Source organism: Carcharhinus amblyrhynchos, chromosome 6 (assembly GCF_965287045.1).
Source record: "Carcharhinus amblyrhynchos chromosome 6, sCarAmb.v2.hapA, whole genome shotgun sequence".
Lineage (NCBI taxonomy): Eukaryota > Metazoa > Chordata > Chondrichthyes > Carcharhiniformes > Carcharhinidae > Carcharhinus > Carcharhinus amblyrhynchos.
The window spans coordinates 110690913-110716320 of record NC_137329.1 but is presented as its reverse complement, the minus strand read 5'-3'; the positions used below and the strand labels follow the sequence as shown (position 1 = coordinate 110716320).

Genomic DNA, 25408 nt, shown 5'->3' with positions numbered 1-25408 from the left:
CCTTTGATCCCATTTGCCCCAGCTGCTACGCCTAGCCGCCTCTTGAATATATTGAATGTTTTGGCGTCAACTACTTCCATAGTAATGAATTCCATAGGGTCTTCATTCTTTGAGTGAAGAAATGTCTCCTCATCTCCATCCTAAATGGTCTATCCTGAATCCTCATCCTGATTCTGGACTCCCCCACCATCGGGAATATCCCCCTTACATCTATCCTGTCTAATCCTGTTAGAATTTTATAAGTCTTTGTGAGATCCCCCCCTCATTCATCTGAACTCCAGCGAAAATAATCCTAACTTAGTCAAGCTCTCCTCATACATCAATCCCACCATCCCTGGAATCAGCCTGGTAAACCTTCACTGTAATTCCTCGACAGCAGAACATCCTTCCTCAGAAAAGGAGACCAAAACTTCACACAATATTCTAGGTGTGGCCTCATCAAGGCCCTGTATAATTGCAATAACAATCATAGGACTCAATCAGGCGTTGGGGGGGGTGGGTGAGGGGGGTTGTTAACTTGCCATTTGCTCTGTTTTGTTTAGTTTATTTATTAGTGTCACAAGAAGGCTTACATTAACACTGCAATGAAGTTACTGTGAAAAATCCCCTAGTTGCCATACTCCGGTGCTTGTTTGGGAACACTGAGGGAGCCAGTGCATCTAACCAGCATGTCTTTTGGACTGTGGGAGGAAACCAGAGCACCCGGAGGAAACCCTTGCAGGCATGGGGAGAACGTGCAAACTCCACACAGACTGTGACCGAAGCTGGGAATCAAACTAGGGCCCCTGCCGCTGTGAGGTCGCAGTGCTGACCACTGTGCCATATGCAATATTGTTTATGGATCGTAAATGTTAGCGTTTCATAATAGTTGACACAAAACTTGTTCAAACTTAGTTTAGTTTTGGCATGCCTTACTTGGCTTTGGGATGCACCTTCATGTTTATTGGCCCAATTCCCTGCTCGTAATGCAAGGTATCTCAATCTGAATTGTCTAATATTCTTTAGCACTAAATTCCAAATTTATAGAGTTATTTACATTATTGATTGATTTCTTTTTGGTACTAAATTGATTTGGAGTCATTAGGGTTTGGCTCAGTGATTCACAAAGGATGATACTTGAAGAGCTAAACCGCACTCAAATTCATAAATTGGTGCTGCACTGCACTCAACCAATTGAGGTAACGTTTTCTCAATGTAAACCGGAGGATTGCTGCTTTTCTATGAGAAATCTCTGGCTAAATTATTCTCATTGTTCCTTGACGAATAAATGTCAGCTAATTTGCAGGTCATTGTTTCCATGACGATGTCGGGAACAAGCGATGTGACGATACATTTGACATTATTCATTTATTTGTATAGCAAGAGGAGGGGGAAAATTTGACAAACTTTTTGTCGCAAGGACAGTAAATTACAGCATTTGGAAACCTTTTGTTTGCCTTGAGGCAATTTCCTGGTGATTACTTTTGATAAATGAGCACAATCATAAAATGAACTCACCGTAACACATCATTCTATTATCATACCTGTGCGCTTCTGATGCTGTTTTCTGAGTTGCATTGTCCTGCGTGCTTGCTTGTACACTTTACCGTGGAAGATACTTTTACGAGGAAATTAAAACCGCTCAGAATTGACACTTGTGAAAAATAGTTTTCCTTTCTGTTCTATTCTTGGCTTAAGAAGTGCTTTCACATTCACTTGGAGGAACCATTGCAGTGAAAGGATGCTGTTGACAGGTCACAAGCACTCATGTCATTTTGACTCATTCTATTTAAAAGTAATGAAGCAAGGGGTGTACGCTGTTCCAAGGCATATTCTATTCCACGTGACATTTTAGTATTAGGTCCTTCCAACTGTATTTTCAGATTTTCCCAGATACACAGACAGGCAGTGGGGAAAAATCCAAAACATCTTCAGCCTCTACTTTTATCAATGTGATAACTGAATCATTACACTAAAAATAGACCTTTTTTTTGAAAGAAAACAACAAAAGTTTGATATTCTGGAAATGCTCATGCATAATGAATGTAAGCAGAGTGCTTTCCTGGGAAAATTGAGGTCAGGAGAATGTAGAGCCATATAACAGTTACAGCACCGAAGGAGGCCATTCGGCCCATCCTGTCCCTGCCAGCCCAGGGCACCCAGGTGCCCATTCTAATCCCACCTTCTTGCACCCAGCCGATAGCCCTTTAGCTTAAGGTGCCAGGTATTTTCTAAAAGCGTTCACGGTCTCTGTCTCCACCATCAACTCGGGCAGTGGATTCCAGACACCCACAACCCAAAGTGTGGGTATTCACCCTCACAAATTGGTGGTGAATGGAAGATTTAAGTAGAGAGTCACAACACCAGGAAAAGCTACTGTTGGTTTCAATGATATTCTGAACAATAAACATTCGACAATTCAGTACTCATTTAATTCCAGATCATTAATAAGCATACGCCAATCTCACAATGACTTGGAATTGTAATCTCCTTTAACTCAGGGTAAGTGACAGACATTGGGCCTATGCTTTCCCAGCTCATCAACATGAGACCCGAATCATTTGTACTCCCCAACTTGAAGCCTGGTCTATTTGGGGCAGCACAGTGGCACAGTGGTTAGCACTGCTGCCTCACAGCACCAGGGACCTGGGTTCGATTCCGGCCTCCGGTGACTGTCAGTATGCAGTTTGTACATTTTCCCCGTGTCTGCATGGGTTTCCTCCAGGTGCTCCAGTTTCCTCTCACTGTCCAAGTATGTGCAGGTTAGGTTGATTGGCCATGGTAAATTTCCCTTTAATGTCAGGGGGATTAGGAGAGTAACTAACTATGTAAGGTTATAGGGATAGAACAGGACCTGAGTGGGATTGTTATCGGTGCAGGCTCCATGGGCCAAATGGCTTCCTTTTGGCCTGGAGATTCTATAATTCTATTGGTCTTGGGGTGGAATTTTCCTGTCCCAGGAATTATAGTGGGCGGGGCAGACCATGCCAGTCCATTGACAACAGATGGGAATTTCCAGCTATGGGGCAAGCGCAGCTGGAAAACTGTGCCCTTGGTGTCATTCATAAACATCAAATCTAATCAGCACCTGGACTTAGCTAGCATCAATGTCAACAACAACTTGTACTTATACTGCACGAAACATCCCTACGTTGGCTCTTGGTTAACATCCTGATGTCTGACTTGTTCCGAATTCCCACCATGCCCCTCCCCTCCCTACCTACATCATCTCACCCAAGGCGACTGCTTCACAGAAGGGTTATCCAACAAAATTTAGAACAAGCCACGAAGTGAGATTACAGCAAGTCGGCAAAAGCAATTGAGTGCGATCTTACCACCCATTCCCGCTGCAGCAAGGGGCAACAAGCCAAGTCTGCATTCACTGAGGCGGGGTAGGAAAAATCGATTCTCTGATTCCACAGTGAAAAAATAACAGTTGTGTACCTTCTTGTCTCACTTCTGGGCCTGCATCCCCCTTGCCCTGAGTCTCCCTGGTAACCCAAACACTGGCCGCCAATTCCTTGTGACACAAAAAAATTAAATAGTATCGGGACTTAATTGATATTATCAGACCCCAACTTTTAACTCCTCTGGCTGGGCTCAGGGCTTCATGTGCTGACCAGATTATGCCTGTCAGTCTCCACCCCCAATACAATCTTCAGTCCCTCACCCCCAATGCAGAGACAGGCCCCTTCCCCAACATCCATTACCCCTCCCCACAACATACGGGAATCCCAATCGCCAATGGGGCAACACAGAGGGCCTACCCCTGGCAATGCTAACCACTGCCCTGCCATGTCCCTCATCATCCAAGGATCATGCTCTACTCTGCAACTGGCTTTCATTCTTGAAAACCAGTAGTGATTCCCACGAGAGTCATCATGCCAGCATGGGGGTAATTTATTGATCCTGGAAGCACTGGCGTTTACCTTTATAATGATATTTAGATTCAGCCAATTTCATAGAAATCAGGATCGCACCCAAAAACCTGATGACACTGCAGGTGGGGTCCGGAAGTCTCTCAATCTGAGATGTCGCCATCGCAAATCCCATTATGGTCTTCTCGCGAGATTTAGCAGCCATACCAGGCTTTGCACCCATGGTGAAGGGGCCCTGAGAATCATGCTCAATATACACTGTGACTCATCAGCATAGTGCACAGTCAGAACTAACCCCAAACAAAACAAACAAAATCCAAGCTTGTACTAATTTGTATCAAGCAAATTCTGGCAAGCATTTATCACCCAAGGGGGAGGTGATGGCCTATCGTTAGACTATTAATTCAGAAACTCAGCTAATGTCCTGGGGACCTGGTTCGAATCCTGCCACAGCAGGAATGAATTCAATAAAAAATATCTGGAAATAAGAATCTACTGATGGCCATGAAACCATTGTTGGTTGTCAGAAAAACCCATCTGGTTCACTAATGTTCCTTTAGGGAAGGAAACCTGCCATCCTTATCTTGTCTGGCCTAAATTTGACTCCAGAGCCACAGCAATGTGGTTGATTCTCAACTGCCCTCGGGCACCCAGAGATGTGCAATAAATTCAGGCCATCCAAGGATGCTTATATTCCACGAACGAGTAAAACAAAAGTCAAAAGTCCTATGGGAACTAAGCAGGCCAGAGACTGGGAGTTCTGCAACAAGTAAATCACCTCCTGACAGTCCATTGCCTCACTACCAACTATAAAGCAGAATTCAGGAATACACTCTATACTTTCCTGTAGCTCTGATGATACCCAACAAGCTTGACACTCCTCAAAACAAAAGTAGTCTGTTTGATCAGGGCTCCATTTCCTTGCTTCAATATGAGCTCACTATACTGTCACGTGGTACACACCCACCACCTGTGGGATTCCTCCAGCTGCAGTTTCCAACTTAAAAAGGCAAGACAGCAAGTGGAAGGGACCAACATTTCTCCAAGTCAAACACCAACTAAACTTCATGTATCTCTGTTCCTTCACTGTCACTGCATCAAAATCCTGGGAATCCCCATCTAACGACATTGTGGGAGCACCTTCTTCAAATGGAATTGGTGGATACGGACACTGGGGGGTGGGGGTGGGGGTGGGGTTGGTGGGTCGGTGTGGAGACAGTGGTGTGGTGGTAATATTCTGGCGACGTGGGTTCAAATCCCACCATGGCAGCTGATGGAATTTAAATTCCATTATTAACTCTGAATATAAGCTGTTTTCAGTAATGATGACCATGAAAGGGAGGGAGGCGATGGCATAGTGGTATTAGTGGTAGCATATTAATCAAGAAACTTATGTTTTGTTGACTCAGATTCGAATACCACCACAGCAGATAGTGGAATTTCAATGCAATAAAAAAAACCTTGAATTAAAATCTACTAATGAACATGAAAACATTGTTGATTATTGGAAAAACCCATCTGGTTCACTAATGTCCTTTAGGGAAGGAAATCTGTCATCCTTACCAAGTCTACATGTGACTCCAGGCCCATCACATAATGTGGTTGACTCTCAATTGCAGTCCAAGGGCAACTAAGGATGGACAACAAATGCTGGTCAGCCAGCAATGTTCATGTCCCACAAATGAATAGAGCATATTTAAAAAAAAAATCATCAATTATAGTAAAACTCAACTTGATCACTAGTGCCCTTTAGGAAAGGAAATTTGTCATTACTTAGTCTAGCCTAATGTGACTGCAGATGCGTCGCAATGTGGTGGATTCTTAAATTCCTTCTGAAATGGCCAAGCAAACCATTCCGTTCATGGGCTGTTAGGATGGGGTAACAAATGCTGGCTCAGCCAATGATGCCCACTTCTCACAAAGAAGAGACAGTTTTCATCATGTCAAGGAGAAGGCCCACCCCAGCATCCTCTGAAGGTCAACTAGAAATGCCAGCCTTGCCAGCGATGCCCCAATCCTGAGAACAAAAATTAAAAAGTACATATTTGAAGGCTTGCCAGAAAGATATATTGTTCAGAGGAATAGAACATTAAAAACCTATAATTTTCTTGCTTACAACTAATTCAAATCCATCTAAAGTTTAAAGTTTATTTATTAGTGACACAAGTAGGCTTGCATTAACGTTAATAATGAAGTTACTGTGAAAATCCCCGAGTTGCCAAACTCTGGTGCCCGTTCGGGAAAATTTAGCATGGACAATACACCTAACAAGCACGCCTTTCTGACTGTGGGAAACCGGAGCACCTGGAAGAAACCCATGCAGATACAGGGAGAACATACAGACTCCACACAGACAGTAACAAATACAATGAAATATTTTCCAGAAAGGCCATGAGCATTTAAGTAAGCATCACAGAAATGATGCACTGATGCAGCTTAGGTTTTGCTCCAAGTCTGAGATAATACAAACAGAAGATTGGAGTACATCTTACTTCTGCCCACATCCACTTACTGAGCATCCTATCATAAATGGCTAGGAATAGCAACAATTATTCAATTTCCTACAGTTGCCATCCTGTCACCTCTCTTGGGTGAGATTGCCAATTGAATCCCAACTCGTGCCAAAGCTGACGCAGCTTTATGTTTACAGGCCCAAGCTATTAGAAACTGAGCTGAAATTATTCTGACCGGAACACATATGATCAGCAGGGAAAGGAGACTTTATTTCCCATCAGTGTAGGGTGAATTAGAACTCAAACCATTGATCGGAAAGAATGCTAGCCACCCTTATGCAACTGGATCCAATGCTGGTTTGTCTTACTTAAGAATAGCAGTACAGGCTGAACTCCAGAAGACAAGCAATTAATTTTTGCTGAGACTTCATTTGTGTACTAAGGCATTATTACATTGTTGGAGATACCATCTAAAGGAAGGGATGTTGAACTGAGGTCTCTGTTCTAATTGTTCAAGAGGATGGAAAGGATTCCACAGCACCTTTGGAAAAGAGCAGGCAATTGTTCTGGTGTCTTGGACAACATTTACCCCACAACCAATAACACGAAAAGATGTATCAGCTATTCCTCTCTGTACTCCGAATGAATGGCAGCTGTGCTTGCCTATAGAACAACAATAATTCCTTTTCAAAAGTAATCTATTAGCTGTGAAGTATTAGAGATTTTCTGAGGACATGAAAAGCACAATGTATATATAGATACATATAGTCATTTTTCCTTTCTGTTTTAGTTTCAGCCTGAGAATTTCCTTCGTCTGTGTTATTCAGTGCACACCACACACTGAACTTCAATTTACTAACTGAACAAAGAGGAAGGGAAGCAGAAGATATTAAGGTCAGCGGATAGTACCCAAATGACATCCACCTTGAAGGCCTCCCATTGCTCATTCGCTGTTCGACAGACTCCCAATACACATTCCTTTACAACTCATCAAAATTGTGCTTCCAGTTGAGTAGCTTCACAATTTGATTGCTTCTTGTCCCTTTCTTAAATCTAACTCCAAACCTACTCTTATTTGTGATCACTATTTCCCACCGCTCTTCCACTGTAACAAATTCTACTTGCCCCTCTTTATCTCCCTGAACTGGATCAACCACTGTTCATTGGAAACATGCTGATCATAAATGTTTGCTTGTACACAATTCAAGAATACCTCTCCCTATTTGTCATTTGGACTGTTTTTCTTCCATAGTCTCTACTAGAATAATAAAAAGCCTACGGTGACTATTGCATTGTTTTTAGACCTCTCTAAAATGCATATGCAACTTGGTGCCTTTATCCCATTCCCACTGTTGTCAGTCTATGATGCACACCCAGCAGTGTGGCAGTACCTCTTATGCCCCTTAACTTTAAGCAAATAGACTATCTTTGAAGCCACTTACACATCACCCCTTCCTCGGGCTTTATAGTGTCTTTAATCACCGCTGCCATCCTTTCCCTATTCCCCACTGCCCAATGCAAGCAGGGAATTAGATTATATCAATATAATCTTCAAAGATGTGTGGATTAGGTCGATTGGTGGTGCTAAATTGGTCCTTAGGCCGGAATTGTATTGGCACGCCCACCCGAGGCTCATAAGATCGCACCCGAGTCCAATGGGGAATGCCGTTCTGTGACCCTCGCCAGCCTCAATTCCAAGGCAGGCATGCCAGTAAAATCAGGGCCTTTGTCTCAGAGGGATTAGCTGGGTAAATACATGGTGTTATGGGATAGAACCTGGGGGGATTGTGGTCAGTGTAGGCTCGATAGGCCAAATGACCTCTTTCAGCTCTGTAGGAATTCTATGAGTCTCTGATTATAATCATTCAATACAATGTGAAAGACATTATTCTGTCATTAAACAAACACATTGGATAGACCACATGCGGAATACTGCACTCAGTTTTGCTTCTTTTAAGTGGTGCATTATATTGCAGCCTAGGAAAAGGATGAAAAGAGAGCTGCAAGACTGATCCTTAGATCAAAGTGACTTAGCTTTTCAGATAGGCCTAACCAGATGGGCTTATTTAATTTAGAGCAGCGTAGACTTAGAGAAGGCCTGAGAAAGGCATACAAAATAATGAAAGGGTTGGATTGCGTGCCTCATGATAAATTATTCCAGTGTGACAAAATGAGGACAGGTTGTTGAAACTGTGCAGGAGTATAGAGTGGGGCAGGCTGCATATGAGGTGGTGGCTCTCCTTTTCACAGAGAGTAGTGAGCCTCTGGAATGTATTACTGGCTTGTACAATACGTGCTGAGTGTACGCAAACCTTCAACCAAGGGCTCGACTGGTTCTTAGTTGAGGCAAAGAGTGCATGATATGGAAGTGAAGTGGATATAAAATTAACAGCCACATGGTCAATGTAATCTCTTAAGTTTCACTTTAATGGGCAGGAGAAGAGTTCACCAGCTCAATTTTTCTTCCTTTATTTTCCCTGTGTTTTGCTGTTTTTGTTAGCCTCTCTCAGGAGATTACATACCTGTGAGGAATTAGGCAGGGTCTATTCATGATGTCTGAATCACCATGAATGTTGAGTGGGCTTGATGGATCAGCTATTTTTTGCCCATTGTTATCATATGTTTGTAGGAATTAATCAGGAACGTTAAGTTCCTCTTTCTACCATTGTTTGAACCAGACCTCCACTGTTGCCATGATATCAGAAACCCATTTGCCAACCAGTGCCTGCAGCTTGCTAGGTTTGTTTGTCATGGTCTGTACACATGTGGTGCAGAATTTTCCCATCCCACCCACCATGGGAATTATAGTGGGTGGGATACAAACAATGCAAAGGTCCATGGACCTCGGGCTGACACTCCAAACCCACCTTCAGCTGCTTTGCGGTTCTCCCTTATTTGAGCGCTCTACTTTCTGGACTACAATTTATTGCAATGTTATTTGCCTCTACAATTCCTCTACGCATCTTAGCTCTTCTCTTCAAATGCTTCATCCTGATTCTCCTTTGCCGATGAAATTAGTTGAAAGACATTCCCACTTGTTAACCCCCTTACAAAAATATTGGTATCAGTCCTGTTCAGATGCAACACAACCATCTTATACCAATCTCTCTGGACTGAGCATTGGTCCCAACACACAGAAACCTAAAGCTCCCTCTTCTGTATCATTTCTTAAACCATGCATCAGCTGGCTGCAACTGGCTCTAGTTCTAGTTGCCCCCTTTTCCCCACAGAGTATTCTGTATCCCATTGCGACATCTTCTACTCTGGCATGAGGGCTTGTCACAGCATGTGAGTTTCATCAGTTGCAGAAGTGACTGTCTATCCCCCTGACTATCAAATCCCTGTTGGGTGTCACATACAATCTAGTGCAAGACCTAGGGTAGCTTTGTTCTGTGAACAAGTAGCTATTAGATCTAGTTTAAGATAGCCTAAACTTCCTTCACACATGAGCATTACAGTTAGCAGAGACAGGGAGTTTTCCAATTAATCTGTTTCTCCTGTTGTGGCACGGTGGCACAGTGGTTATCACCGCTACCTCACTGCACCAGGGACCTGAGTTCGATTCTTAGCTTTGGTCACTGTCTGAGTGGAGTTTGCACAGTCTCCCCATGTCTGCGTGGGTTTCCTCCAGGTGCTCCGGTTTCCTTCCACAGTCCAAAGGTTTGCCGGTCAGTTTGATTGGTGATGCTAAATTAACCCTGGTGTCAGGGGATCAGCAGGTTAAATGTGTGAGGTTATGTGAATAGGGTCTGGCGGGGATTGTGGTCGGTGCAGATTCAATGGGCTGAATGGCCTCCTTCTGCATTGTGGGGATTATATGATTGCAATCTAGCTGTCTGTGTAACTCAATGCTGTATCTAGTCCCCAGCTGAACTGGTTTACCGTTAGATGAACGTCTAAGAGAAATTACTGCCTTGAGAACACTTTGAGCTTTGATGTTTTAGTTTCATTTATTAATTTCATGAGTAGGCTTATATTAACACTGCAATGAAGTTACTTTGAAAATACCTTAGTTGCCACACTCCAGTGCCTGTTTGGGTACACTGAGGGAGAATTTAGCATGGCCGATGCGCCTAACCAGCATGTCTTTCGGAATATGGGAGAAAACCGGTGCACTCAGGGGGAACCCACGCAGACACGGGGAGAATGTGCAGACTCCACACTGACAGTGACCAAAGCGGGGAATCGAACCCGGGTCCCTGGTGCTGTGAAGCAGCAGTGCTAACCACTATGCCACTGTACCATTGCCAACATGGTCAGTCTTATGTCAACTACCATGGGGAAAAATTACCATTTCTATCTACCTCACATGAACTGAAAGGTATATGGCAGTGCTAACCACTATGTCAATGTGCTATCATCTTTGTGTGTCATATTTCCTTTCTAGGTCAGTTTTCTTCCTTTTTATAACTGGTGATAAGTACTATTATGAACACTGGATACTATAACTTGCACATGGTGTTCCAATACTTGATAAGTAATCACAACAAAATTAACAATGAAAACCTTCAGTTCTTGTGTGGGAAAGAAGAAGCATTATGCCACTATGTAAATAGTTAAACTGCAATTACAGATATCTACGCATTGGAATAAGCATCTATTTCAAGCCTGCATCGACCTCAATGGTATGAACTCCCGTATGTCACTTCAAAACGACACAGTAGGGACGAAACAAAATTAAATAAGAATTTAAAACGGCTAAGGATTTTGCCTTATCTTTCAATCCAGTATCCATTAATTTTAACTATCAAACTATTGTTTGTACGATCAAATTACACATTTCCCCTTGATACATTCATCTTATTATTCCGTGCTTATCACAATGTTGTGGAAGAGAAACCATAACCGAAACACGTTTTGGCAGCTCTTAACTACAACTTTCGTGGTTGGTTAACTGAAGTTAGGTAGCCTAGCCAAACCCAATGAAAGTTTAGTCTATGTTTTGTTCTTTTCATTTTAGTGCTTCTTATGATAGTGCTGGAGATATTTTCATTTTATGACACAACCAATATCAGTATCAATCATTCCCAGCTGAGCCATTGCATGAATTCAATACAAAAGAAACCCTTGCTCTGCATCAGTGAAGTTCCAATAATAAGAAATTAGAATCATAGAATCCTACAGTGTAGATGGAGACCATTCAGCCCATCGAGTCTGCAGCAACCACAATCCCAACCTATCCCCACAACCCTAGCTAACCCTGGCCAATCCACCTAACCTGCACATCTTTGGACTGTGGGAGGAAACCGGAGCACCCGGAGGAAACCCATGCACACATGGGGAGAATATGCAAACTCCACACAGACAGTGACCCAAGTCGGGAATTGAACCTGGGTCCCTGGCACTGTGCGGCAGCAGTGCTAACCACTGTGCCACTGTACTGCCCTCATTGCTGCACCTTGTTAACCAATGGGTCACACTGCTTTTGCCATACCATCCAATTAGTATTTCGAATTAGTATTGTGCTCAGGATGATTTTCCACTACTGGTTCGCACTCAGTAGAACTACAGTTCAAGCTGCCCAAACTAACTCCACTAAGGATCCTTGCAGCCAGCAAACCGGGAAGGCTTCCATTCCATCCATTAAACTGGATTCAAGCTGAGGTTTCAGATGTGGAAAGACAGTGTGCTTGTCCTCTATACCATCCAGTGAGTCATTGTCAGTGTCTCAAGCATGGTACAGATCATATTTCTTGGCACCTCGTCATGTATGCATGTTAAACAAATAACTCAGTTGTCAAAAACTCAACATTATTTTAATTTTAACTGGGAGCTGTATGGATTACAGTGATTTTAATGGCATCGCTGTGACAGTTTTTATTCACAGCACCATCTGTTCTCGTGGAGCTGATAGCACTGTGTAATATATATTGTCATTTAAGAAACAATAACATTAGAATATGAAAAGGATTACCAAGTAGTAATTTAAAGCAGTAAGGCTGCATGTTGTTTAAGTGGCCTTTAACTGACCTACCTTTCCATGCTGTTGAATAGATGTGAAAATGTAATTAGTGTTTTGCTTTTCTACAGATGGTTCTGGGATTGTTGAATTCTAGGACTCGGCAGCAATAGTTTAGGAATGCTATCATACTCATCAACATCAGATTAAACTTATTCAACCTTTATTTCACTATTCCTTTACATTACTTCACATATTGTTTTGTATAGCTGACATGATTATAAGGGCTTACTTTAAAAGTTGATGATGTACAACTCTACTGATAATGCTATGCTTCGTCAAGTGCCCAGATGCAAATACTTAAGCAGTCTCAAGAAAGACACATTCGCAGAAAAATCTTCCATGTCATTTGCCCTTGATTTATTTACATCTAAGTGAATTAAACTGCAGTTTCTAAACTAATACACAATCCTCATGGGAGTGTTGACAATCTTTTTTTTTAGCAACTGCATGCTTACATCAAACTATTTACTTCTTGCCTGGCAATTCCCACAAGAATTTGGAAGAGTTCTGGGTTAAAGATTGACGTGAACATTAACATTGCAAACCCAAATTGAGAGATTGCCTGAAGACTTGTGATTACAAATGAGGATGGTACAAAACAGGAACACAGAAATGCATGTATCTATATAGTAGCCAGTTTACTGAACACTATTCCATTTTCGCTGCCCTTACATAAATCCCGTTAACTTTGAACTTTGGGGTTCCTTTCACTTAAGATGAGAATCCGCATATTAACAAACCAGACAACTAGCTAAAACCATGTCTCCATTACTCTATCTACTCTGCTTGCAGTGAATTTACTTCCAATAGTTTATTGAGACACAGGCTGCCAAGAGGTGGGAAGTGGTGTTCCATAGGCATCAGTGCTGGGGCCACCTTTGTCCACACTTTGCAGTAATAATTTTGACTCTGGAATTGGAAGTACAGTTTCAAAAACTTCAGTTTACACCAAATGGACAAGGAAGAATATGGTAAAATAGAGGAAGACATTAATACGCAGAATAGATACACAATACTCAAATGAATTGCTATATAAACAAAGGTGAGATAGCTCAGTTTGGTAAGATGAATAAGGAGGACACATACAGCTTGGAAGATAGGTGTCTGATTTGATTAAGGAGCAAGGAGATCTCAGGGTAGAGATCTACATATCACATAAATTAGCAAAATAGGTTAAGGCAGCCATAAAAAAGCAAGCCAAATGCTGAGTGGGATAGGGTTTTTAAAATATATTAATTGTGTGAAAATTGCATCCAAACTTATTTGGAGTCCTGTGCACAGTTCTGATTCCCATATTTTAAAAGATTTGGGGCAAGGTGCAAAAAAAAACACAAGAAAAATACAAGAAATGAGAGGGAAAACACCTCAGGAAAAGCTGAACAAGATCAAGGTCTTTATTTTAGAAAACAGGTTGATGGGGTAACCTGATAGAGGTCTTTAAGATGATGAGAGTTTGATGGGGTAGACATTGAGCTGGGTTCTATGCCTCCCTTCCCCCACCACACATACCAGGGATGGATTGGCCATAGGCAGGGGCTGTGGAATTGAGTGCATATCATGAGCACAGTTCCTGGCACCTACTAGCTTGCCCTAGCTGCAATGTTACCAGTAATGGGGTAACATCAGGAGGCCTGCCCACCTGTTGGCTCAATGGGGCCCCTAAGAAGCCAAATATTAACCACTTAAAGGCCTCCTCCCAATGCTGCGGGTAAAGACCCACACAAAGTGTGCAGTCTGCCAGTCTTCATTGCTCAGGCTGATGACTACACTAGGGGAAGGACTACCTTGCTAATGGATCCCTATATCCACCAGAGAGAGGATTCCCCCAACAGCTTTTCATCCCTGAGTCTGCCCACCTCCTCCTGTACTGCCCATCCAGCTCACAACCTCCCCTTGCTCTAGCTTGCCAGCCCAGTCACAACAAGAACCACATTGCATTCACCATCACCACTCACCCCCGCCATACCCCCTTCTCCTCCCCCACCACTTCCTTTCTCATTTGATGGGGGTTTCCTTCCCTGATGGAGGCAGTGTCTCTCCTCAAATCAATTAACAACCCGACTGCCATTAAATGACTGTGGCTATAGCATTTGAAAGATGTGTAGGTTAGGTGGATTGACCATGCTAAATTGCTCCTTAGTGCCCAAAGATGTGTAGGTCAGGGGGATTTTCAGGGTAAATGCATGGGGCTACGGGGGTAAGGTGGGGTGTGGGTCTGGGTGAGATGCTCTGTCAGAGAGTCAGTGCATAATCGATAGGCGGGATGGATTCCTTCCACGCTGTGGGGATTCTATCATTCCATGGGTTGATCTCAGCAGGCATATCCCTGACTTTTATGCCAGAACCTTGTTTCCCCTCACTCCCCATCTCCCGCCTCTTCCCAGGCCTCCAACCCTACACTCTCCTCCTCTCCCCCACCTCCACTACCTTGGGCCTAACCCCTGCTTGAATCCAACCCTTAGAGAAAATGTTGGAGCATCTGATACTAGATATGGAAATATAAGATGATCACCAATAATTTCAATCAGAATTCAGGAGAATCATCTTTACCGAAAGAGTGGTTAAAATGTGGGACTCACTGCCTTGGCGCGGTGGCACAGTGGTTAATAGTGCTGCTTCACAGCGCCAGGATCTGGGTTTGATTCCCAGCTTGGGTCACTATCTGTCCGGAGTCTGCATGTTCTCCCCAAGTCTATGTGGGTTTCCTCCAGGCGCTCCAGTTTTCTCCCACATTCCAAAAGACATGTTGGTTTAGTGCATTGGCCATGCTAAATTCTCCCTCAGTGTACCCTAACAGGTGCTGGAGTGTGGCGACTGGGGGATTTTCACAGTGACTTCATTGCAGTGTTAATGTAAGTCTACTTGTGGCTATAATAAACTGAAGGAGTAGCTAAGGCAAATAACATAGGTGCATTTAAGGGAAAGCTTGAGGGGGGAAGGCCTACAGGGGATATACTGACAGCCTGAGATGAAGTGGGATGTAAGGAGAGTCTGATGGAGCAAAGGAACCTGCATGGACCAGTTGATCCAAATGACCTGTTCTGTACTGTACACGCAAATGTACCTGATATGTTTGAAGATGTCACGATTATAGTTTACTGCATATTAAAGTGAACATTTATCAGATTGATTTGGAAAACAATACAATGGTCTCACAATGGTTTTAAACATTGCAATCTTCATCGAGTGGTTTAGTTAAAGGATGCAGTGGCTGAAGCATGTGATGTGTAAGGGTCAAATCCTTCATTGCGAAAGCAGCCAGCTATGCATCATGCCATGCTGCTGGGGTGACAGATAAGTTGGTCACAATTGTTATGACAATGTGAAACAGGAGTTCAAAGCTTATTGGGGAGTTCTACTTTAAAGGAGCAGGAAACCATGGTATTACACACCTGGTAACATTTGTGGTAATAAAACAGCCTTGACTTGCATGGAACAAACGGTTTAAAAACAGTTCCTAAAATAGCACTGAAATATGTGCGTGTGTGTATATTTACATATATATACATAGATATTACAGTATCCTGAAAGATTTTTTTTTCTTATCGCTCAGCGACGTTTGACTCACCGGGACGCACAAAGCAAAGGCAAGAGAGCAGATTTCAGTGCAAAGGAGATGCTGGTCTCTATGGCAACCAGAACAGCAGCTGTGCGGCCAAGCGAAACGGGTGAGAGAGGGAAGAGAAGATAGAGAGAGAGAGAGAGACAGAGAGAGGAAGAGAGAGAGATTATATACATACCTCTACATATAGAGAGAAAAATTGATAGGTATGTATGTGTGTAAAAAGAGAGAGATAGAAAAAGAGAGGGAGATAGAGAGAGAGGAAGAGAGGTAGAGAGATTGAGATATATATAGAGCTAGATTTTATATATAGATTGTTAGAAAGAGATAGAGAAATGGAGAGAGATAGAAAGCGAGAGAGATAGGGAGAGAGATAAGGGGATAGAGAGATGCATGGGGATATAAAGCGAAATAGAGAGAGGAAGATATAATGATAGAGATAGATAGATAGATGGATAGAAAAATAGATAGATGGATGGATAGATAGAAAAATAAAGATAAATAGAAAAATAGATAGACAGACAAACAGACAGACAGGTAGACAGATAGATAAAAAAAAATAGCTAAATAGACAGACAGACACAAATAGATGATGGATAGATAGATAGAAAGGGATAGAGAGGGAGAGATAAAGATAGAGAGAAAGGGACAGAAAGCCAGAGACAGAGAGGGAGAGATTGAGCGGCAGAGAGAGAGAAGTAACGCCTGATTGCTGGTCCACAGTGTCCACAGTCAATCACATCAACTTCCCCTCCTTCCAGCCAAATTAATCTCAATACCGCAAGCAGCTTTTTCTAATAATACACAAGAAAAGCTAGGCAGATGATGAATGGAGAGTGGTTTTACACTACTCCAGTTGACTATAGAGTGGCCATTCACCCAATCGTTGCTAATGTTGTTGCAATTGCATAACTGCCAGTCGTTTATTTACCGCAAGAACCGAACGGGATGAGATCAACAAGAGCTGAGTACCAGTCTAGCCTATCCCAATAAGCAGCCACGTGTTAACCCAATACTCTGAGCAATTAATCCTGTCCTTGTTTTGTGCGTTCCCACTTGCCCTCCTGCCCAGGCCGGGGGACGGGGGGGGGGGGGTGTAGGCAGGGGGAGAGGAGGGGGTGTTAATCCCACTTGTCCCTCAATAGGGACATTCTCCACTCCCATTCTCGGAAGACACTCTCTAGGAACACTTAACGACAATTCTCCACGCACACGATTGCTTTTTTCCCCTCCCAGAACTGTCGGGAAATCCGGATACGAGCGATTGAAAAACAATATTCCCAGTCTCCATTCCCAAGCCAACCAGGATCTCAGAGGCTGCAGCTGTCAGCTAACCTGCCAACTATCTGATGGGAATAAAGGCGAAATACTGCGGATGCTGGAATCTGAAACAAAAAAAAAACATTTTCTTTGTTTTTTTTAAGACGTTATGGAAGTAAAATCTGAGAGCATCTCGGGGCCATATCCTCACGACAGGTATTCAGCTGCACACAACACTTTTTAATCCGTTAACATAAGTGTTAATGCATTTCCTTATGAGGTCTGGAACTCTCTGGCTCGCCATGATCAGATAGAAAAAGTTCTCCAGTTTAATTTCTGAGATGTAGGTGGTTTGTGTCCCTTGTCAACGGATAATTCTTCATTGTATAATGCACAGAGGCCGAAATGATTTTTGTTTCAATCACAGCAATAATCTGCCTTAACTAAATACCAAGTAAAAATGGTATCTCTTTCTCTGCCTCTGTCTCGCTTCTTGCAACAGGCTGCCATTTCTACTCCATGCACAAAGTGGGAGTGATGTATTAACCGGGTTTCTGTGCATCTATGGGAGGAGCTACTTAGAATGATCGCTGTGCAGATCAAATCCTATAATTACTGTCTGTCTCCCACAGAGTCTGGTGGGGATATTTGTGATCGTTATTTGTTCCCCCCATCCCCCACAGCCACCCCCCGCCCCCCTCGCTTGGAAACGATTCAACAAAGCGTTGCTGCCTCAGAGGCGGTTTGCAGGACAGCACTTGAAACAAGCTCCTTGAAGTAATTGCAACCACTGTCAAAAAATAAATAAATAGCATAAAATGACTGCACGTATGATAACGCGTTGAATCAGTGCACGCTATAATAGCAGTCAGACACAAAAGTGCACCAAATATAGCCAGTTGCAGACTACCTTATATCAGGAAACGCAAAAAATAGAAGCAGGAGTAGGCCATTCGGCCCTCCTAGCTTGCTCCAATTCATTATGATCATCAAATTCAATATTCTGAATTCTCCCCCACCTTCCCCTCAAATCCTTTTAGCCCCAAGAGCTGTATCTAATTCCTTCTTGAAATCAGACAACATTTTGGCCTCAACTACTTACTTTCTGCGGTGGTGAATTCCACCACTCTCTGGCTGAAGAAATTTCTCCTCACCTCAATCCTAAAACAAAAGGTTTACCCTTTATCCTCCCCTCCCCCCCCCCCAAACTATGAACCCTTAGATCCACCACCGGGAACATTCTTTCTGAAACTCCTCTGTCTAAATCTGTTCGCACCAATTCAGAATGTGTAGCCCAACACATTCTGTGGACAGGGAGGGAGGTAGAACAGTAAAAGCTGTGTGCATGTTGACTGAAGTCCTGCCTACAACCTGTAACACTTCTTAAGAAAGACAGAATCCAAGGCGAAACGGTGGCCCTGTTAAATTAGATCTCCTTCAGCACAGTGTTGTTCATCTCCTCTGTCAGAGCACTGTGAACAAAAATAATAATTAAAGGAATTGATGATAATAATGGGAGGGTAAAGCGTGGGATTCCACTCCAAACTTGGATGTTCTCATTCAGCCCTGTGTGTGTGTGTGTGTGTGTGCGTTTCCTTACCCTCGCTGCTCGGGAAGAGTAGGGATCTTCAAAGAGTGCCCAGATCCGGGGTTGCCACCTCTTCCAGCGGCTGAGCTTGCCGGCGGCGCCCGGGCTACACTCCTCGATGCCCAGCCTCTTGCCCGGCTCGCCCTCGTCCTCGGCGTCCGGCGGCTCGCCGCTCAGCAGGTCGGGCGCCTCGAAGATGTCCAGCGCCTCCTCGGCGTCCCGGTGCTGCCGGTAAGTCATCCAGCAGCACGGCTCCACGTCCGTCTCATCGATGCCCCAGAAGGCGAGCTCCTCCTCGAAGAGGGGACCGCACACGTCGGCCGGACAGTGCAGCTTGCCCGTCCGGTAGTAGTTGAGCACATAGGCGAAGACCCCCGGGTGACGGTCGAAGAAGTACTGGTTGACTCGGGGGTCGTAGTCGGGCACGCTCTGCCCCTCGGTGTCGGCGAGCAGGGCCAGCCGGGTGCCGGGCAGGGTCTTCAAGGTGGTCCTGTAAGTTTCGTGGCGAGTTCCCCCAACGTTGAGAACTATTCGCTCACTGTCTTCAATCTTACCCATCTCTCCCGCTCAGACATGACTCGGAAAGAGAGCTGCCAATTGTTGTGTGTGTCTGAGTGTTGAGTGTGAGTGTATTGGGGAAGGGTAGTGTTGGGTGTGTGGGGGGGGGGGGGTAGATTTGGTGGTGGTGGAGGGGGAGGTGAGGCTATTTCAGAATCCTCCTCTGAAGGGTCTTCCCCTTCTCCAAGAGGCACCAGGTCCCTGGCTGCTTCTTTTTGTGTGTGTGTGTGTGTTTAGCAGACGAGAGTGAGGCGGGCAGGTGAAGTCAAACGGAATGACAGTTCTGCTTAATATTAATCCGTCACCTCTTCTCCCTCCTCGGGAATACAGTCGACCTCTGAGAAACAAGACAGGGAAGCCGAGGTTTAAGACAAAAAAAAGGGAAAGTGGTCTCCTTAATTTCCAGGAGGAAATAAAAGTACGTGTCTGTATTTTACCTCCTCCCTCTTCTCTCTGTTTCTCTGTTCCAGGCAACACCCTGCTCCCGACAAACCCACGTCGAGCTTCAGCGCTGATGGTTTAACATCTCTCCCCGCTAGTTGTTGATCAAACTGCCTCTTTTGAAGGTCGCTGGAGAAGCAAACACGGTTGGAGAAAGACGCCCTGGCATTTTTATATATATATATATTATTCGTACACACCACTCAAATCAATATTTCAGTGTCGACTGTTGCAAAAGACGTTGGAAGTCCTGATGGGTGTTCCGGGGATGTTCGCCACCCCCCCCCCCCTCTTTTTCCTTCCTCCCCACCACCGAAAAAAAATTCCAAACTCACCGCACAACCTGGCAACTTGCTGGGTTGTTTCCCCCCCCGCAACCTTAATCCGTGTTGTGATGCACTGGCGTTTCCCACTTTGTGTTCCCTGCAATTTCAGGGCAGGGAGCTTGTTGCTGTCTTTCCCGTCTATTTCACTGAAATCGACAAGGGGGTTCGCCAGCGCACACACACACACACACACACTCCTCTCCAAAGCCTGGAAACGAAAATGGATTTTCAGCGTGTAAATCGGCCTATTTTCTCTTCTTGAAGACGCTGGTGCCTCTCCCCTTTGAACGACAACCACAGAAATAAAGCTCTCGATTCACAAAAAACACAGACACACACACAGCGGCGTTTCGATTGAAGAGTCTTTGGAAACATCGGTTAAAATGGCAATGTTGTCGGTATAGCTTTCCCAATCAGCCTATAAATAGAGGGTTAAAATTAAATATATATATAGGCAGTCAACCCTGTTAAATTTTCAAGTGTTATCTCTTATTAATAGTGTTAAACTTTGCGCTTTCTTAACCATCGCTAGTTGTTGCCAGGGATGTGGGTGCCTGTTTCAACATATGGAGACAAAGCGGTCCCTAGCTACAGGTACCAGCTCCCAACAACGGGCACCAGTTTAGTATCTGTACTGCCACATCACTCCAGTCTCTCCTTCTCCCAGTACATTTACTACATTTTAATAGCCCCCCCTCCCTCTTCAGTCAACGGCGTATCAATTAAATGTTGAAATTCGCTCATTTATATCATAATGTGCCGTAAGGATTTATTAATAACTCTTCACAACACCCCCCCCCCCCACCACAACATATTTTTTTGTTCTGGACCGAAATATACAGTTTAAGAACGTTTTTTTGCCAACACTTGAAGAAGGGTGAAAGGAAACCTCATAAGTCGGTTTCTAAATATGTAAACAGAATGTGCAAAGAAGTGGGATGTGTGAAATCAAGGCAGCTAGTTAGGTCCTACTGAAGGCTCGGTTCTACAGTAGAAACACGTACTGGAGGATTTGGATCTAGGTCGATCATTTTGTACTTTTGCAGTTTTTTTTGTCAGTGGTTCTTTTTCAGTCACGGTAAGAAGGACACACCATGTTCTTTTCTGCATCATCACAGGGCCATTGCTTCCCCTTCAGTTCTGAAGTGTAAACTCCCAGAACCATTTACAAACACAAGAACAACGAGGAATAGGATTCTTTGTATCTACCACCGGACAGTTGTAGGAGGATCACATTATGATATGCAATGTAGAGCTTGTTATCTTCTTGAGGCTTAGCTATTGTGCCTCTTTTTACCCAGTTGCTGTTAAGCAAACACTGGATGTGGCACAGTGGCACATTGGTTAGCACTGCTGCCTCACAGTGCCAGCAACCTGGGTTTGATTCCTGGCTTGGGTCACTATCCATGCAGAGTCTGTGCGTTCTCCCTGTACCTGCGTGGGTTTTCTGTGAGTGCTGCGGTTTCCTCCCACAGTCTGAAAGATGTGCCTGGTTAGGTGCACTGGCCATGTTCAAGTGTACCACACTGTCATAGAATTCCTACAGTGCAGAAGGAGGTCATTCAGTCCATCGAGTCTGCACCGACAACAACCCCACCCAGGCCCTGTTCTCGTAACCCTGCATATTTACCTCAGTAATCCTTCTAACCTACACATCCCAAGACATTAAGGGGCAATTTTGCATGGCCAAGCATTCTAACCTGCACATCTTTGGACTGTGGGAGGAAACCAGAGCATCTGGAAGAAACCCATGCAGACACAGGGAAAATGTGCAAACTCTACACAGGCAGTGACCCAAGCCAGTAATTGAACCCAGGTCCCTCGATCTGTGAGGCAGCAATGTAAACCAATTGTGCCACCGTTCCACCTTGAACAGGTGCTGGAGTGTGGTGACTAGGAGATTTTCAAAGTAACTTCATTGTCATGTTAATGTAAGCCTACTTGTGACAACAATAAATAAAAAGAGAACAACCCCGAGTGCTGTTTTTTCTCTCTATTTTAGGTGTGGTTGATAAGCTTGCTCCAGTGTCTGCCCTCATCCTTTCATGTTCTTTTCGTATGTCACAACAATCTGAATGTCACACTCAAAAATGTGACAGAGAAGTGCCACAGATGAGAGATGCATGTTAACTTCATAAGAACATAAGAACATAAGAAATAGGAGCAGGAGTAGGCCATCTAGCCCTTTGAGCCTGCCCCGCCATTCAATAAGACCATGGCTGATCTGTCATGGCTCAGTTCCACATTCCCGCCCTCTCCCCATAACCCTTAATCCCCTCGCTTATCAAAAACCCATCAACCCGCATCTTAAAAATATTTAGCGAGGTAGCCTCCACCACCTCAACGGGCAGAGAATTCCAGAGATTCACCACCCTTTGAATGAAGAAGTTCCTCTTCAACTCCGTTCTAAACCGGCCCCCCTTTATCTTGAGGCTGTGCCCCCTAGTCCTACTGTCCTTTCTGAGTGGGAAGAGTATCTCCACCTCTATCCTATCCATCCCATTCATCATCTTATACGTCTCAATGAGATCTCCCCTCATTCTTCTAAACTCTAACGAGTACAAGCCTAGTTTATTCAGCCTCTACTTTTGTAATATTTGTTTAGGGGATATGGGCATCACTGGCCATTTATTGTCCATCCCCAACTGCCTTTCAGAAGGTAAAAGCAAAATACTGTGGATGTTGGAATCTGGAACATAAACAGAAAATGCTGGAAAATCTCAGCAGGTGTGACAGCATCTGTGGAGAGAGAATAGGGTCAGTGTTTCGAGTCTGGTTGACTTGCCCTTGAGACAGTGGTGCTAAGCTGCCTTCTTGAACTGCTGCAGTGTCTGTGTTGCAGGCACACTCATGGTGCAGGCATTTCCAGGATTTTGACCCAGGGACAGTGAAAAAACAGTGTGCTACTTTAAGTTTTTTAATACTCATTTTACAGGATCTGAGCATCGCTGGCCAGGCCATCACTTTATCGCCCATCCCTAGTTGCCCTTGAGAAGACGGTGGTGAGCTGCCTTCTTTAACTGTTGTAGTCCATGAGATTTAGGTACATCCTCTGTGCTGGATGGTTCGTGGCTTAGAGGGGAATTTGTGGGTGGTGGTGTTCCCATTTGTGTGCTGCTCTTATTCTCCTAGATGGTAGCGTTTGAGGGTTTGGAAGGTGCTGCTTTGGTGTGTTCCTGCAGTGCATCTTGTAGATGGCACACAATCCTGTCATTGCGCATTGGTGGTGGAGGGAGTGGTTGGGGTATCAATCACGTGGGTTTGATGGTGTCAAATTTCTTGAATAATATTGGAGCCGCATTCATCCAAGCAAGTGGAGAGTATTCCAAGACAATCCTGACTTGTGTCTTGTAGATGGTAGACAGGTTTTAGGGACACAGAAGGTGAGTTACCTGCTGCAGGATTCCTAGTTTTTGCCCTGTGTGTGTTGCCACAGTATTTATGTGGCTGGTTCAGATCAATTTCTGGTCAATGGTAATCCCCAGGATGTTGAGGGGATGGGAGATAACAGTGATGGCAATGCCAATGAATGTCAAGGGGCAATGGTTAGGTTCTCTTTTGTTGGCAATGGCCATTGCCTGTCACTTGTGTGGTGTGTATATTATTGGCCACTTGTCAGACCCAGCCTGGATATTGTTCAGGCCTTGTAAGTGAGCACTGACTGCTTCAGCATCTGAGGAGCTGTGAATTGTTCATTGTGAACATTGTGCAATCATATGCAAGCATCCCCACTTCTGAGTTTACGATGCAAGGAAGGTCATTGACAAAGCAGCTGAAGATGTCTGGGCCTAGGAAACTACCCTGAGGTGCACCTGTAATGATGTTCTGAAACTATGATTGACCTCCAGCCACCAGAATCTTCGTTCTTTGTGCCAAGTATATTTCCAATTTTCAGAGGTTTCCCCCTCACTCTCATTGTGTCTAATCATTCATGGGACATGGGTGTCACTGGCTGGTCAGCATTAATTGCCCATTCCTAGTTGCCCTTGGAGGGCAATTGAGAGTCAATCACACTACTTTTCCACTGCTGTGGCTTTGGAGTCACATGTAGGCCAAACAAGATAAGGGCAGCAGATTTCCTGCCCTAAAGAGTATTGGTCAACCAGATGAATTTTTCCTACAATTGACAATGATTTCATGATCATCATTAGATTCTTAATTCCAGGTATTTTTTATTGAAACCCCAGCTGAGTTTCTGGATTAGACGTCTAGCAATATTAACTGGATATTAGCGATATCGCCTCCCTATTCATTTCAGTTTTGCTAGGGCTCCTTAAAGCCAGTTAATTAATCATAAGCAGGGACTTAACAGCCTCAGGCTTTTCCTAACATGCAGATAACAGACTGTCTCAACCAATCCATGGTCACAAAACCCAAAGTAAAACATCCACTGTTCGATCTGATACTGTGATTGGGCTGCATTTAATGGACAATGCTAGAAGCAATATCTATTCATGGGCAGAATCCTGTTCTTTGCAAACAAAAGGAATATGTCCAAGCATTGCATTTTTATGAATTATCCAGAGGCATGGGGATCCCATAGTTTCCTATTGCTTTCTCCAGGGCAACCAATCAGAGTTGATTCACCAGCCAATCAACACATTTTTCTCCTGTAGTATAAATTATTATGATGATTTGAAATTTGACATTCTTACATTTGCCCTGATGAGTGCAAGTCACAAAGCTTTGACAACATGTTTCTCTTTCAGCATTATTCAATACAGCATTTATTCTGGATGGAATACTCAGGCCCCCTTGCTAATAAGTTCCTTGGATGAGTTGCTGGTCTCTCCTTTACAAAACTATGAATATTGCCTCATTCTTAAAAAAAAACCTGATACGTTCATTAAGCTCAATAGTTGCCAATTCTCTAACCTCCTGTTTCCCTTGAAGATCTTTGAATGCACCATAGAACCATACCCATTTGTTTCAAACCTGCCTATTCCTTCAGTCTAGCATTTAGATAGTTAGAGCTTCACAACTACCTTGGTCAAAATCACAAATTATACCCTTCTGCAACATTTCAACCATAGTATCATATTTCTCCACGCTCTCTTTAAACTTCTGGCTCTTGGACCATAGATGTCTTTCTTTATGTGGTGCCATCAAACTCATGGCATTTGATTTATTTCAAGGAACCATTGAATATTACAGTTAAAGTTCCCCAATGTTACTTACAGCTGCACTTCAAACTCAATTCTGAGCCTTTACTGATCCATTATGACAATGTAACTGTTGATTTACCCAACCACTCTATAAATTTTCTGGGGTGGAATGGAACACAGTGGTTAGCCCTGCTGCTTCATAGTGTCAGGGGTCTGCCTCACTGTTTGTTTGGTGTTTGCACATTCTCCCCATGTCTGTGTGGGTTTCCTCCAGGTGCTTCAGTTTCCTTCCACGT

General features: G+C 43.9%; 1 protein-coding gene across 3 annotated transcripts in view; it reads right to left on the bottom strand.

Moving 5' to 3' along the window:
* The window catches only part of LOC145344213 (voltage-gated potassium channel KCNC2-like), a 148695-nt gene extending 128768 nt beyond the window's left edge, over positions 1 to 19927 (bottom strand). For all 3 annotated transcript variants that reach the window (XM_080191188.1, XM_080191185.1, XM_080191186.1), the window contains exon 1: positions 18695 to 19927. In XM_080191188.1, coding sequence (XP_080047314.1) covers positions 18695 to 19240 — 546 coding nt within the window. In that variant the 5' untranslated portion in view covers positions 19241 to 19927. The remainder of the gene's footprint in view (positions 1 to 18694) is intronic.
* Positions 19928 to 25408: the final 5481 nt, after the last annotated feature.